Source organism: Hypanus sabinus, chromosome 4 (genome assembly GCF_030144855.1).
Source record: "Hypanus sabinus isolate sHypSab1 chromosome 4, sHypSab1.hap1, whole genome shotgun sequence".
Taxonomy (NCBI): Eukaryota; Metazoa; Chordata; class Chondrichthyes; order Myliobatiformes; family Dasyatidae; genus Hypanus; species Hypanus sabinus.
In genome coordinates, this window is record NC_082709.1 from 163,717,055 (window position 1) to 163,730,802 (window position 13,748).

At 42.3% G+C, this 13,748-nt stretch overlaps 1 protein-coding gene across 2 annotated transcripts in view; it reads left to right on the plus strand.

The window, feature by feature from the left end:
* epha3 (eph receptor A3) overlaps positions 1-13,748 on the plus strand; it is a 268,476-nt gene that overhangs the window by 152,000 nt on the left and 102,728 nt on the right. For both annotated transcript variants that reach the window (XM_059968667.1, XM_059968668.1), the window contains exon 4: positions 7,210-7,365. In XM_059968667.1, the coding sequence (XP_059824650.1) occupies positions 7,210-7,365 (156 nt within the window). The remainder of the gene's footprint in view (positions 1-7,209; positions 7,366-13,748) is intronic.

A 13,748-nucleotide genomic window follows, 5' to 3' on the forward strand; every position in this document is an offset into this window, starting at 1 on the left:
TCTCCCAGTGGCCACCCATTTTAATTCCACTTCCCATTCCCATTTTGATATGTCCACCCTCGGCCTCCTCCATTGTCAAGATGAGGCTGCACTCAAGATGGAGGAGCAACACCTCATATTCTGTTTGGGTAGCCTCCAACTTGAAGGCGTGAACATTAATTTCTCTAACTTCCGGTAATGCCCCTCACTATTCCCCATCCCCTTTTCCCTCTTTCACCCTATCTCCTTGCCTCCCCATCACCTCCCTTGGGTGCTCCTCTCCTCTTTTCCTTCTTCCATGGCCTTCTGTCTCTCTCACCAATCAACTTCCCAGCTCTTTAGTTCATCCCTCCCCCTCCAGGTTTCACCTTTTACTTTGCGTTCCTCTCTCCCTTCCCCCCACCTTTTAAATCTGCTCCTCAGCTTTTTTTACCAGTCCTGCCGAAGGATCTCGGCCTGAAACATAGACTGTATGTTTATGGGTTCGAGGTAGATTTATAGAGGCAGGTTCGATTTTGTCATTTAAAAAAAGGTGGATAGGTATATGGACAGGAAAGGAATGGAGGGTTATGGGCTGAGTGCAGGTCGGTGGGACTAGGTGAGACTAAGCATTCAGCATAAACTGGAAGGGCCGAGATGCCCTGTTTCCGTGCTGTAATGGTTATATGGTTACTGTACTCTTTTCCATAGATGCTGCCTGACCTGCTGAGTTCCTCCAGCCTTTTGTGTGTATTGCTCTGCTCCTTCCCTCCTTCGTGGTCCTTAATTTTTCTATCAACCACGTGCTTATCTAAGAGTTTGTCAAATGTCCCTGATGTATCCGTCTCTGCCATCAATCCTGGTAGGCCATTCCATGCACTCACTAATCTGTGTTTGAAAGTCCTACCTCTGACTCCCCTTTTATACTTTTCTCCATTCACCTTAAAGTCCCTTCTGTTAGCCATTTCCACCCTGAGAACAAGTCTCTGGCTTTCCACTCGATCCATGCCTTTTGTCATCTCATACACCTCTATCAAGTCACCCCTCTTTTGAATGCATCAAAGTACCAACAAGGTTTGGCCCAGATATTCCTACTTTGGACGAGTCGGAGCTTCGGTGATGGTAAAAATATGAATTTTATGTAAGGAACACAATGGGAAGGAAGGTCTAGGGTAATGTACTTTCGGCATCACTGTGAACGGCAGCAGCTGAAGGAAGTGAGCTGAGTGTGAAGCCAATCACAAAGCCTTTCCCTGGGGAACAGAGCAATCTGATCTCTTTATTCCTCTTTGGAATGCTTTCTGCTCCTTCCTGCTTCTCTCCACCCATCCCCTCCCCACTTTTAGTTTTCTCCTTCCCTGCAGCACACAGAAAATAACACCACCTGGCCCCGTGTCAGCTGCTGTGTTCGGCTGCATGCTCGGAGTCTCCTGAGTATTAAAGCTGATGTAAAGCTATTTCTTTCTCCTATATCCTGGAGGGTTTTTATGCTGTCATGTTAGAAAAATAACCCTCAGCTGCACTTTTATTTGTGTTTGCACTTAAGATTCAATACTTTTGGGGAAGATAAAATGTTCACTAAATTCTTATTTTTTATATTGAGAGTAAGTATTCATGACATCCTAATGATATAACACACTGAAAACACAACAACACATTTCCATAGGATTTCCTTGACACACTGAGTTACACAAAAACTCTTCATGTAACGATCAGCGACTGCCTTATTCATTAAGACGGCGTGCTTTTAAGCATTGTGTGGAACCAGCCATACGCTGAGATCAGTGGCTCAGTTACCACGACAACACTGCATCTACCTACGCCACCTCAGGGCTCACAATGAGCATCAGGCAGGTAGTGTTTTGCCACCTAATGTGTTGTGTCTGTTGCTGGCAGGACGGAGAGGCAGCAGGAGATCCCCCATCTGTGCTCAATCACTCCTTGGCTGGGTTTACCGTGTTCTCTGATCAGGATAAAGGGCAAAGTAGCCGTTTTACCAATAAAGCCCAGAGCACCAATTTATCATTAACCTTTCCAACTGCCAAATCTATAGCGACGCACACAAAATGCTGGAGGAACTCAGCAGGTCTGGCAGCATCCATGGAAATTAATAACCAGTCAACACTTTGGCCCGAGACCCTTTTTCAGGACTGGAATGGAAGGGGAAAAGACAACAGAATAAAAAGGTGGGGTCGGGGAAGGAGGCTAGCTAGAAGGTAATAGGTGAAGCCAATTGGGTGGGAAAGGTAAAGGGCAGGAGAAGAAGGAACCTCTTAGGGGAAGAAAGTGGAGAAGGAGTGGACCCAGGGGAAGTGATAGGCAAGTGAAGAAAGGTAAAAGGCCAGAGAGGGGAAAAGAGAAGAGGGGAGGGAGAGGGAAAACAAATTACCAGAAGGGGAAATCGATATTCATGCCATCAGGTTGGAGGTAAATTTCGGAGGGTTATTGTTCCCCACAACATTTCACACTCATGCTGGTGGGTCGGACACTCCCACACTTATCTCCATTCCTTAAAATAATTTGCCCGTTTTCTTTTTGATCTACTAAATGTTTTGCTTGAATTCTTGCAGAATTGTGCTCATTGTTGCAGAACATAGTCAAGTGCAGCTTCAACTTGCATCAAGCGTTTGACAGTGCAGGGGCCTGTCTGCCCATTTGTCAGCCTTATGTGGATAGGGTGTCTAGGAACACCATCAGAAGCAGATGTTGTCATTGGAAGCAATGGAGGAATGGAGTTCAGAGATGCACGCTTTGCTGACCGTAGCTTACAAAACCTCACGTTATTCCTGAACCCTGTCCTCCCGATGAGTACTGAGGCGAACTCAGAGAGCGGCTTTGACTCCACGGGAGGTGTCGGCTTCTTGTCAATCACTTTATGCATACACACAGATAGCTGGGACAAGCTGCTCGATTTACAAGTCAGTGCACTCTCCAGCCAAGCTCTCTAACTCAATTATGCTCACATTCATTCCCCATATGAAGGTATACACTGCAGAGTTAGCTCAACGCCATTCTGCCCTCAGCACTAGTAAAGAGTAAACAAGTATTGCATCACATGGGTTAAGAAACAAAATTAGCAGACAGACAGAGAAAGATTGTGTAAAGGTGTTTCTGAAGTATTTTGTTATCCTTTATTTACAGATGGAACCGATTGGTGGGATATGTTTGCTTCCTGTTGTGAATTTTTCTTGGCTTTTATATTTGCAGAGAAGTGAGAAAAGCGGTTAAGGTTGAAGTAAAGGAAGGCAATTAGCAATGTCTGTAGTGATGAGGACTGTGGGGGTGTGGTTGTATTAGAGCTGGGTGGGAGACTGCTGTGAGCTGCTTTTGGATGCAGTACAGTTAAAGTGCTTTGCCAGCCCGAGTACTGATGCTGGATAGCATTTCTGCTTCTCCTCGCTTCCCTGATACCGATCACCCTTCTCCTGCCCCTGTACTCTCGGTGTTCAAAGCTTCGGCCTTCACGACGGTAAAGTCATTCAGGATGTAGCAGATGACCATAAATCTGGGCACGCTCTCATTTAGCCAAGGAAACCCAGGCAGCAGAATTATTGCGTGAAGTTTCTTGGAGTTTTGGCTGAGAATCATCTCTCCAGGTTCCTAGCAGGAAGTATGCAGCACATAACAGCACCTATGCCATATTTATTTAAGCAGAAAAGAGAAAAAAAGATTTGGTTATGGATACAAAGAAACATCCTTAAAATAAAACAGACTTAGTTATTACACACATCCCTTATCTTCTGGACAATCGCAAAGACTGCGAAAAGCACCAGGATATTAAAATGAATAATTCACTGAGTAGATGTAATTGCAGCCTTTTCTTTAACAGCGCTGTTCACATTTCAGTCTGCCAGGCATATTTATTTTAAACCAGGGCTAGATTTTCATTGATGCTGTGCTCCTTGTAATTGTGATTGATGCTGAGGTTCTTCCTCAGCAAGGCCAGTAAAGGCAGTCCTAAGTCAGGCTGCCGTGACGTAAAGTAAATGACATGGTGCTGTAACCTCTGGTGACCCACGTCAAGTGGTACTTTATTCCGTGCATTCCTGGAGATGTGGTTTCATTTTGTTCTGGTGACAGGTATGCTGAGTGCTCAGAATTCCTCTTTAGACTGTCAATTCGACTTCAACGTTCCGGAGTGTTTAGAATTTCTCCTAAGCTCACTGGCAAAGCTTCAGAGTAGAGCTATCCGAATAATTCCAGGGAAGTAATTGGAGTCTTAGAAAGCTATAGCACAGAAATAGGCCTCTTGGCCCATCCAGTCTGTACCAAGCCTAGTCCCGTCGATCTGCACACCGACCACGATCCTAATGCATCCACGTACATATCCAAAATTCCTTTGAACATTGAAATCAAAATCACATCCTCTACTTGTGCTGGCAGCTCATTCCACACTCTCACCACCATCTGAGTGAAAAGATTCTCCTCATGCTCCCCTTAAACACTTGAACTTTCACACTTAACCCATGACCTAGAGTTGTAGTCTCACCCAACCTCAGTGGAAAAAGCCTGTTTGCATTTACCCCTCATAATTACCCCTCTATCCTCCTCATAATTCTGTATACCTCTATCAAATCTCCCCTCAGTCTTCTGTGTTCTAGGGATTAAAGTTCTAACCTGTTTAATCTTTCCTTATAACTCAGGTCCTCCAGTCATGGCAACATCCTTGTAAAGTTTCCCACAGGGTCTGAGGGAACACCTTGCCAGGCCCTGGGGATTTATCCACACTGATTTACCTCAAGACAGCAAACCCCTCCTCCTCTGTAATCTGTATAGGGTCCCTGACCTCACAGTTACTTTGCCACACTTCTGCAGACTATGTGTTCATCTCCTGAGTTAAAATAGATGAAAAAAATCCATTTAAGTTCTCCCCCATCCCTTTTGGCTCCATGCATACATTGCCATTCTGATCTTCCAGAGGACCAATTTTGTCCCTTGCAACCCATGTGCTCTTAACAAATCTGTAGAAGCCTTTAAGAATCTTCTTTGTCTTGTTTGCTAGAGCAATGCCATACTTTCTTTTAGTCATTCTCACTTCTTTCTTGAATATTCTCTTGCATTTTTTCTACTCATCAAGTACCTAATTTGTTCCTACCTGCCTATACTTGCGATGCACCCCTTTTTTCTCTTAACCAGGGCCTCAGTATTTCTTGAAAACCAAGGTGTCCTAAACCTGTTATCCTCACTTTTATTCTAATTGGACTTAGAAACTTTGTATACTCAAAATTTCACTTTTGAAGGACTCCCACCAACCAAGTACACCTTTGCCAAACAACCTGTCCCAATCCACTTGCCAGATCCTTTCTGATACCATCAAACTTCTCCTTTTCTCCAATTTTGAATTCCAACCCAAGGACCAGACCTATCCTTTTCCATAATTACCTTGAAACTAATGGCATTATGATCACTGGATGTATCGTGTTCCCCTACACAAACTTCAGTTGCCTACCTTATCTCATTCCTTTATAGGAGATCAAGTATTGGGACTTCTATGTACAGATTAAGGAAACTTTCCTGAACACATTTGACAAACTCTATCACATTTTGTCCTCCTACAGTATGGGGATAAAAATTTCCTGAGGGCACTTGATTTAAAACGTTATCTGTAAAGGTGATTCAAAAATGCAAGGCAGCTAGATTCAATTAAACAGTTCCACTTGTAAGCCAAAGTGGATCTCCTGGGCACACACCCTGCCTTTGCTTCACAGCCACACTAACAATTTGTAATGCTCAACAGCTTCAGTGTCCTGGCATCATAGGTGTTTCATAGAGTGGGCCATGAACTTCTTGTTCATTCAGAGAAAGCAGGACAGGTTTGGAAGCCTGAAAAGGTGGTAAAACGTACACATTTGACCAGCATTGGATTACATACTTAAAGGTTCACAGAGTTATACAGAACAGAAAAAAGCCTTTGGCTCAACTTATACATGCTGACCAAGATGATTAGCCTATTATCATGTTCTAATCATAGATCTAGTGCTAGAATATTAGATTAGATTGAGTAGCTCATTGTTGAGCAGCATTGACATGACAAGCCAAATGGCTTCGAGTGCATTAGGTTTTCTCTTTCATTATCACTCTAGATTTGCTTTCAGGTCAGCCAGGTCTTGGGCAACCTGTGATGAGTTTCACGTTTTCAATTTTTGTTTTGGGCTACCGTCCAAATGGACTCTGAGCAAAACAGAACAGTAAACTAGACAAATCTCCACAGATATTTCAGGACCTTTTAGTTGGAGTTTTATCATTAAAACCTTTGTTCTACTGAGATGTTAATAAAAATGAACTTGTTTTATAGAAGACCCAATGTGGTGAAATTCAATTCAAATAATGAGTAGAACATACAGGAAGAAATCCACCAGGAGTTCATTGTGTTAATAATGGCTGCAGTCTGTGATCTGAAAAGTTTGCTTCTCTGAGCTACAGTAGGAATTAATTTTCTAAGAATACAAATGACAACTACCAGCACATAATGAATCTGGAGCAAATCCCAGGATTTAGTGCTCATAAGGACAATGGACATGGACCACCCCAGCTACCACACTTTATACATCATCCCATAGACTAAGGCCATTAAGACTAAGTATGACATCATCATAGTGCATTGACTTAGAGCAACAGAGACAAGCCATTGGGCCTATCTAGTTCAAGCTGAGCTGTTATTTTGCCTAGTCCCATAGGTCTGCAACTGGACTATGACCCTCCAGACCCTATCCATCAATTTACCTATCCAAATTTCTCTTAAATGTTGAAATCAAAACTGCATCCATCACTACCACTGGCTGCTCATTCCACCCTCTTACACCCTCTGAGTGAAGAAGATCACCCTCATGTTCCCCTTAAACATTTTACCTTTCACTTTTAACCCATGACCTCCAATTATAGTCTCACTCGACCTCAGTGAACAAAGCCTATTTGTGCTTACCCTATATGTACTCCTCATAATTTTATGTACCTTTTTCAAATTCCCCTTCATTTTCCTACGTTCAAAGGAATAAAGTCCTAACCTGTTCAATCTTTCCCTGTGACTCATTTCCTCAAGTCCCAGTAATATCCTTGTAAATTTTCTCCGCCTAAATTATCAAGTCTTCTTTGTGCTTTCTTTAGCCTTGGCGTTCTCCTATGTCATACCTTTTCTCTCAGCAGCAAACCACAAAGTGTTGTTTTGCCAGTGATAGATGACCTGTATTTTATTGCAAGATTTAAATGCTCTAGTGCATGAGTAAATGGAAGCTATTTTTCTTTTCCCATCAGCCTGCAAACCTGGGTTTTACAAAGCTTTTGCTGGAAATGTTAAGTGTGCCAAGTGTCCTCCTCACAGCCACGCTCAAGAGGCAGGGTCTATACTCTGTAGCTGCGACAGGAACTACTTCAGGGCGGACAAGGATCCCATCTCCATGGCTTGCACTCGTGAGTATTTCTCTCCCACTTGGTCTTAGTCTCTTTGTAATATTGCCTATCCCAGCGCTCTCTGGCTGTGACAGGAAAAGTGTTCTGTTTCACAACTATCACAGCCTTACAATGACATTGAAATCAATACCACTGGCAATGTGTTCTGTAGATGAGAGATGATTTCAGCAGTATTTCAATCATTAGAATTAAGAAGCTTATTATGGAGCTATGGATCTTTAGGATCTATAATCAAGTCTGCACATAAATCTTTGGTGATCACTACCACTGTGGATAGTAAAGGAAATAATTATTTTAATATCAATGTTTATTTTTTCATGCATATTTCTAAAGTTACTTTAAAAACGTGAATACAGAGGATTCTGGTTAATTGGTTAATTGGAGCAGCCCTTATTTGGGACCACTCTTAAAGAACAAAGACTATCGAACAAGTAACTGGGATTCCCTTTGTTTATTTGGGACATTTCTCAACTTAATTGAGACAGGAGACTTGCTGAAGAGTTTCTAACTAGCTTCAGTCTTGTGAACTTGTGTGTCTACGAGCACTATGCTGTGGTTTGAGAGAGAAAGCTTTTAAATAGCATCAATTGTGTGCTTGTGTTCAACAAGCAGTAATGTTGTCACTGATAGTTGAAAAAAATAAACAGTAAGACAATACAGGACTGCTCTGCTCACTGCGGTTTTAAGGGAATCAGGCTTGGAGATGCCAGATACAGCCAGGACTGAAATTGAAATGATTTTACTGCTTCAGCAAGTTAGGTTCAATGAAGAATTTGAAGGTAACGACAATCATCTTGAATGTTACAATGAAAATGAAGATTTGAATGATGCACTCGTTCAAGATGTCCTTGTTTTACACTATGTGTGCATTGGATTTTTTAAAATTTAAAGTCAATCAAAAGAACATTGCAGCATGCACTGAATTAGTTCCTCCATCACTAACTATTAGGAACTAATCTGCAATTTTATAGTACTGTACTAGTATTAATAGCATTCCAATTATTCCATATTTTATTTAAATACATAATCTGAAATGCAGTTAAATGATAGTTTGCTTTGTTTATACGTTTCAAACTATTTCCATGAAACTTAGCTGATTAATTGAGCCAAAATGTACTGGTCCCAATGTGTCCCATTTCACCAGAATCCACTGTGCTTATAACAAACATTTACCCTCCTAAGCCAGCCCACTGTTGGAAAGATGCAAAGGGAATTCCACTGACATGTCACCCAATTTCCTTCAAAAACCTAAATTGGGGAATTCTTCATTGTAAACCAGCATGTTACACTGGCACAGCAAGAGTGAGGGATTGGAGGCAATGTGTGTTTCTAAGCGCCTTCTCTCAGTCCCATTTACTTGTATTTGAGGCTCAAGGAATCATGTGTGTAGCATAAGCTTACACACACTAATACTCAGACAGGCTGACAGAAGAAATCAAATATGCTGCGGAATGTGGGGAGGAAGAGGGCGACAGATGGACGTCAAAAGGGTGTAAAGCTGGAGGACAGACTTCAGAGGTAGTGGCATCAGGAATTGAGAGTGAAGTTGCATGCTTTGGACTGGAGTTCAGACAAATGATTGCACGATGGGGAGGGTGGGATATGTAAGGTGAGGAGCAGTGGAATGCAAACTGGGCACAGACTCAGCTGAGGTTCAACCCAGAAACACAATGGAACGCTGTTGGAAAAGCAGACCTGTGATAGCATTGTGGCCTGCAGGGGAGAGTTGGCCAGATACCTGAACTGTATGGCAACTCCAGGGAGCTCTGAGTGACCTGAACAGTGGTATAGGAATGGAAGAGGTCCAGCCAGCCTGAAGGTCAAGAGCTTTATCTGCACTGTGCAAACAACCTAAGCCTAAAGAAGGCCACAATGTATGCAATCAAGGATGCAATGCTGAGACTTTATAAGGCATTGGTCTGACTGCACTTGAAGTATTGTGAACAGTTTTGAGCCCCTTTTCTAAGAAAAAATGTGCTGGCATTGTAAGTGACATGGTTAACATATGAGGAGCGTTTGATAGCTCTTGGCCTGTACTTACTGCCGTTTAGAAGAATGAGAGGGGATCTCATTGAAACCAATCAAATATTAAAAGGCCTATGTTGAGTCGACGTGGAAAAGGTGTTTCCTATGGTGGATTAATCTAAGATCCGAGGGGATAGCTTCAGAATAGAAGGACGTCCCTTTAAAACAGAGATGAGGAAGAATTTCTTTTGCTAGAGGGTGGTCTTCATTGCTGGAGGTGGCTGTGAAGGCCAAGTATTGGGTATACTTAAAGCAGAGGTTAATAGGTTTTTAACTGATATGGGTGTCAAAGGTTATAGGGAGAAGACATAAAAATGGGGTTGAAAGCGATAATAAATCAGCCATGATAGAATGGTGGAGCAGACTCGATGGACCGAATGACTGAATTCTGCTCCTCTGTCTTATGGTCTAATGTTCCAGTTAAGACCGTCCCTCATACATGGCTTTAGGATGCTGAAGTGAATTTTATACATGTAGTTCATTAGACATCTCTGTATGTGCTCAATGAATTGAACTCCTGCTGTGTATCTGTGTCAGGGCCATTATATGGCAAATACAGCACACAGCACACAAAGTGTCACACTACATGAAAGAATTTGTCATCTCTGATATCTTCCCCTGCTTCAAAGAATTATTTGATTTCCCTTAGAAATTGTATTGATCTCTGCCTCGGCCATTCCAGTTACAAATGATCCTTGTGTTATTGTTCAGTCTTCACTCTTCCCTCTACTATGGAAACCCACATATCACTGAACCCACAATTGGTGAAATAGTTCTTCATATATTAGCCTATCAGATCCGTCACAGTTTTATAAAACTATGTTAAACAATGCAAGATCTGAGCTTTTTGCTCAGAACCACAGTTTCCCATTCTATTCAAGCTTAGCTGCATGTTCTGAAACAGTATGCAGAGCAACACACACAAAATGCCAGACGAAACGAACATGTCAGGCAGCACCATGGAAATTTCGTTTTGGGCCGAGACCCTTCTTCAGGACTGGAAAGAAAGGGGGAAGATGCCAGAATAAAAAAAGGTGGTGGGAAGGGGAAGGTGGATAGCTAGAAGGTATCCTTTGATGCCCACTCTCAGCAAACACTCTTAAAAAAAAACAAGCTAAATTTCTGTCCAAATGTATCATTTCACTCTTTTTCTTTTTTCCCTAAACTGAATGCTGGCATCTCAGCATCCTGGCTAAGGGTGAATCTGATTTACTTTGCAAAGAAATATTTATAAATAAATTGCTCAGTTAGCATTTTAGTTTTAGGCTTTCTGACTAATTGAGACATGTGGGGATGCTGATTACATGCACAGCTCAACTTCAGTTTGGATATTGTAAGTTTCAATTTAGTGGACTCGGAAGATGCCTGCACTCCAAAGGGGGAGTGTAAAATGGGTACCAAACACATCAAGCAACAAGACTGGTCCTGGATCCACTAGTATCATGGAGTGTAAGGGCATCTGGGAGATTATAAATTTTGGTGACAAATCAAAGAAAACTGCAATCGACACCAAGAAAGTGAGGCTCAAGTTCACTGTACAAAGACTGTGTGGGGTGGGCATTGTGATTACGTTAATGGAGTGGATCTGTAGGTCTGGATAATGGTGCTTCTTCAGGAGGTCAAATCCTGCAATCTCAAGAAGGATATATCATTTTAGAGCAGCAGTAGGTTTAGTATGCAATTGAACAAAGACATGGTAACAAAAGTATAAAAAAATTGTTTCATTAGTACTTGTTGTAATGCAGAGAAATGTGTCAAAGTTGTGACCCCCGATAGAATGAGATTTTCATATGGTGCTTTGCTATTTACAAATGAGCAGAAGCCCACACCATTTGGATTGCCCACACTAGAGAACGCAGTATCCTCCAAAATTTCCTCAGCCAGAGACAGAAGTATATGCTTCTCCTTGACGTTGTTATTGAGTGCCTAGGGTCAATGTCGATTCATGGCGACCCTGTGGATAGTGCAGTTGTCCGTAGGGTTTTCGAAACAAGATACAGAAGCAGATTGCCAGGCCTTTGTTCCATGCAGATATTGTTGCTGCCCAGGTCGGCACCCAGCCAGATAAGAATTCAGGACCATTCGCCTGAAGTCCAGTGCTAATGCCACTACACCACCTGCCGGCCCATGCTTCTCTTAGGGGATATTATACGGCAGAGTGCTCCTGAAGCAGCTGGGACGATGTGTGAGATCATAAGACCATAAGATGCTCTGACCAATCATGAATCTATCAACCTCTGCCTTTAATATACATAAATACGTGGTCTCCACAGCTGCCAGTGGCAAAAAAAATTCCACAGATTCACCACTCTCTGACTAAAGAAATGCCTCGTCGTCTCCATTCTAAATGTTTGCTCCTCTATTCTGAGGCTGTGTCCTCTGGTCTTAGACTTTCCCACCACAGGAAACATCCTCTCTACATCCACTCTATCAAAACTTTTCACCATTCGATAGGTTTCAATTAGGTCACCCCTCATTGTTCTGAATTCCTGTGAATACAGGCCCAAGGCGATCAAACACTCTTCATGTGACAAGCCATTCAATCCTGGAATCATTTTCTTGAATCTCCTTTGAACCCTCTTCAGTTTTAGCACATCCATTCTAAGATAAGGGGCCCAAACCTGTTCATAATACTCTGTGAGGCCTCATCAGTACTATATAAAGGTTCAACATTACATGCTTGCTTTTATATTCTAGTCCTTTTGAAATTAATACTCATATTACATTTGCCTTCTTCACCACAGACTCAAGCTTTAGGGAACCCTGCACAAGGACTCCCATGTCACTTTGTACTTCAGGCTTTTCAGTTTTCTCTCCATTTTGAAAATAATCAACCTTTCATTTCTTTTATCAAAGTGCATGACCATACACTTCCCAACACTGTATTCCATCTCAAACAAGAGAAAATCTGCAGATGCCGGAAATCCAAGCAACACACACTAAATGCTGGAGGAACTCAGCAGGCCAGGCAGCATCTATGGGAAAAAAAGTGCAGTCGACGTTTTGGGACTGTTGAGAGATCTTAGCCTGAAACATCAACTGTACCTTTTCCATGGATGTTGCCTGGCCTGCTGGATTCCTCCAGCATTTTGTGTGCATTGACTATATTCCATCTGCCATTTCTTTTCCCACTCTCCTAATCTGTCTAAATCCTTCTGTAACCTCTCTACTTCCTTAAGACTACCTGCCTCTCCACCTATCTTCATATCACCTGAAAACTTTGTGACAAAGCCATAAATGTAATCTTGTAATTTGTAGACCCCCATCCTTACTTCTGTTTCAGTGTCTGTATACAACACCAATCAGGGTCTATTTATCCTTGCAGTTCCTTAGTTTTATCCACAATGATTCAACACCTTCCGACCCATTGTCACCTCTTTCTAATAATTTGATTTCATTTAATGGCAGGCATGGCAGACATACTATGTACTCATGCATGTAGAGGAGTTTGCATGATCTTTGTATCCTTACTGGCCCCAGGAATATTACCAGAAGATTGGGCAATGGAAAATGTTATTCCTTTGTTAAAGAAAGTTATTAGAGATAATCCTCAGAATTATAGTCCAATGAGTCTTCTATTAGTGGTGGACAAACTATTGGAGAGGATTCTTAGAGACAGTATTTATGAGCATTTGAAGAAACACAGTCTGAGTAAGGATAGCCAGTGTGTCTTTGTAAGGACCAGGTTGGCCTCAGACAGACATACTTTATTGATCCCGAGCGAAATTGGGTTTTGTTACAGTTGCACCAACCAAGAATAGTGTAGAAATATAGCAATATAAAATCATAAATAATTAAATAATAATAGGTAAATTATGCCAAGTGGAAATAAGTCCAGGACCAGCCTATTGGCTCAGGATGTCTGACACTCCGAGGGAGGAGTTGTAAAGTTTGATGGCCACAGGCAGGAATGACTTCCTATGATGCTCAGTGTTGCATTTCCTGAGTCTCTGGCTGAATGTACTCCTGTGCCTAACCAGTACATTATGGAGTGGATGGGAGTCATTGTCCAAGATGGCATGCAACTTGGACAGCATCCTCTTTTCAGACACCACTGTCAGAGAGTCCAGTTCCACCCCCACAACATCACTGGCCTTACGAATGAGTTTGTTGATTCTTTTGGTGTCTGCTACCCTCAGCCTGCTGCCCCAGCACACAACAGCAAACATGATGGCACTGGCCACCACAGACTCGTAGAACATCCTCAGCATTGTCCGGCAGATGTTAAAGGACCTCAGTCTCCTCAGGAAATAGAGATGGCTCTGACCCTTCTTGTAGACAGCCTTAGTGATCTTTGACCAGTCCAGTTTATTGTCAATTCGTAATCCTCCACCATGTCCACACTGACCCCTTGGATG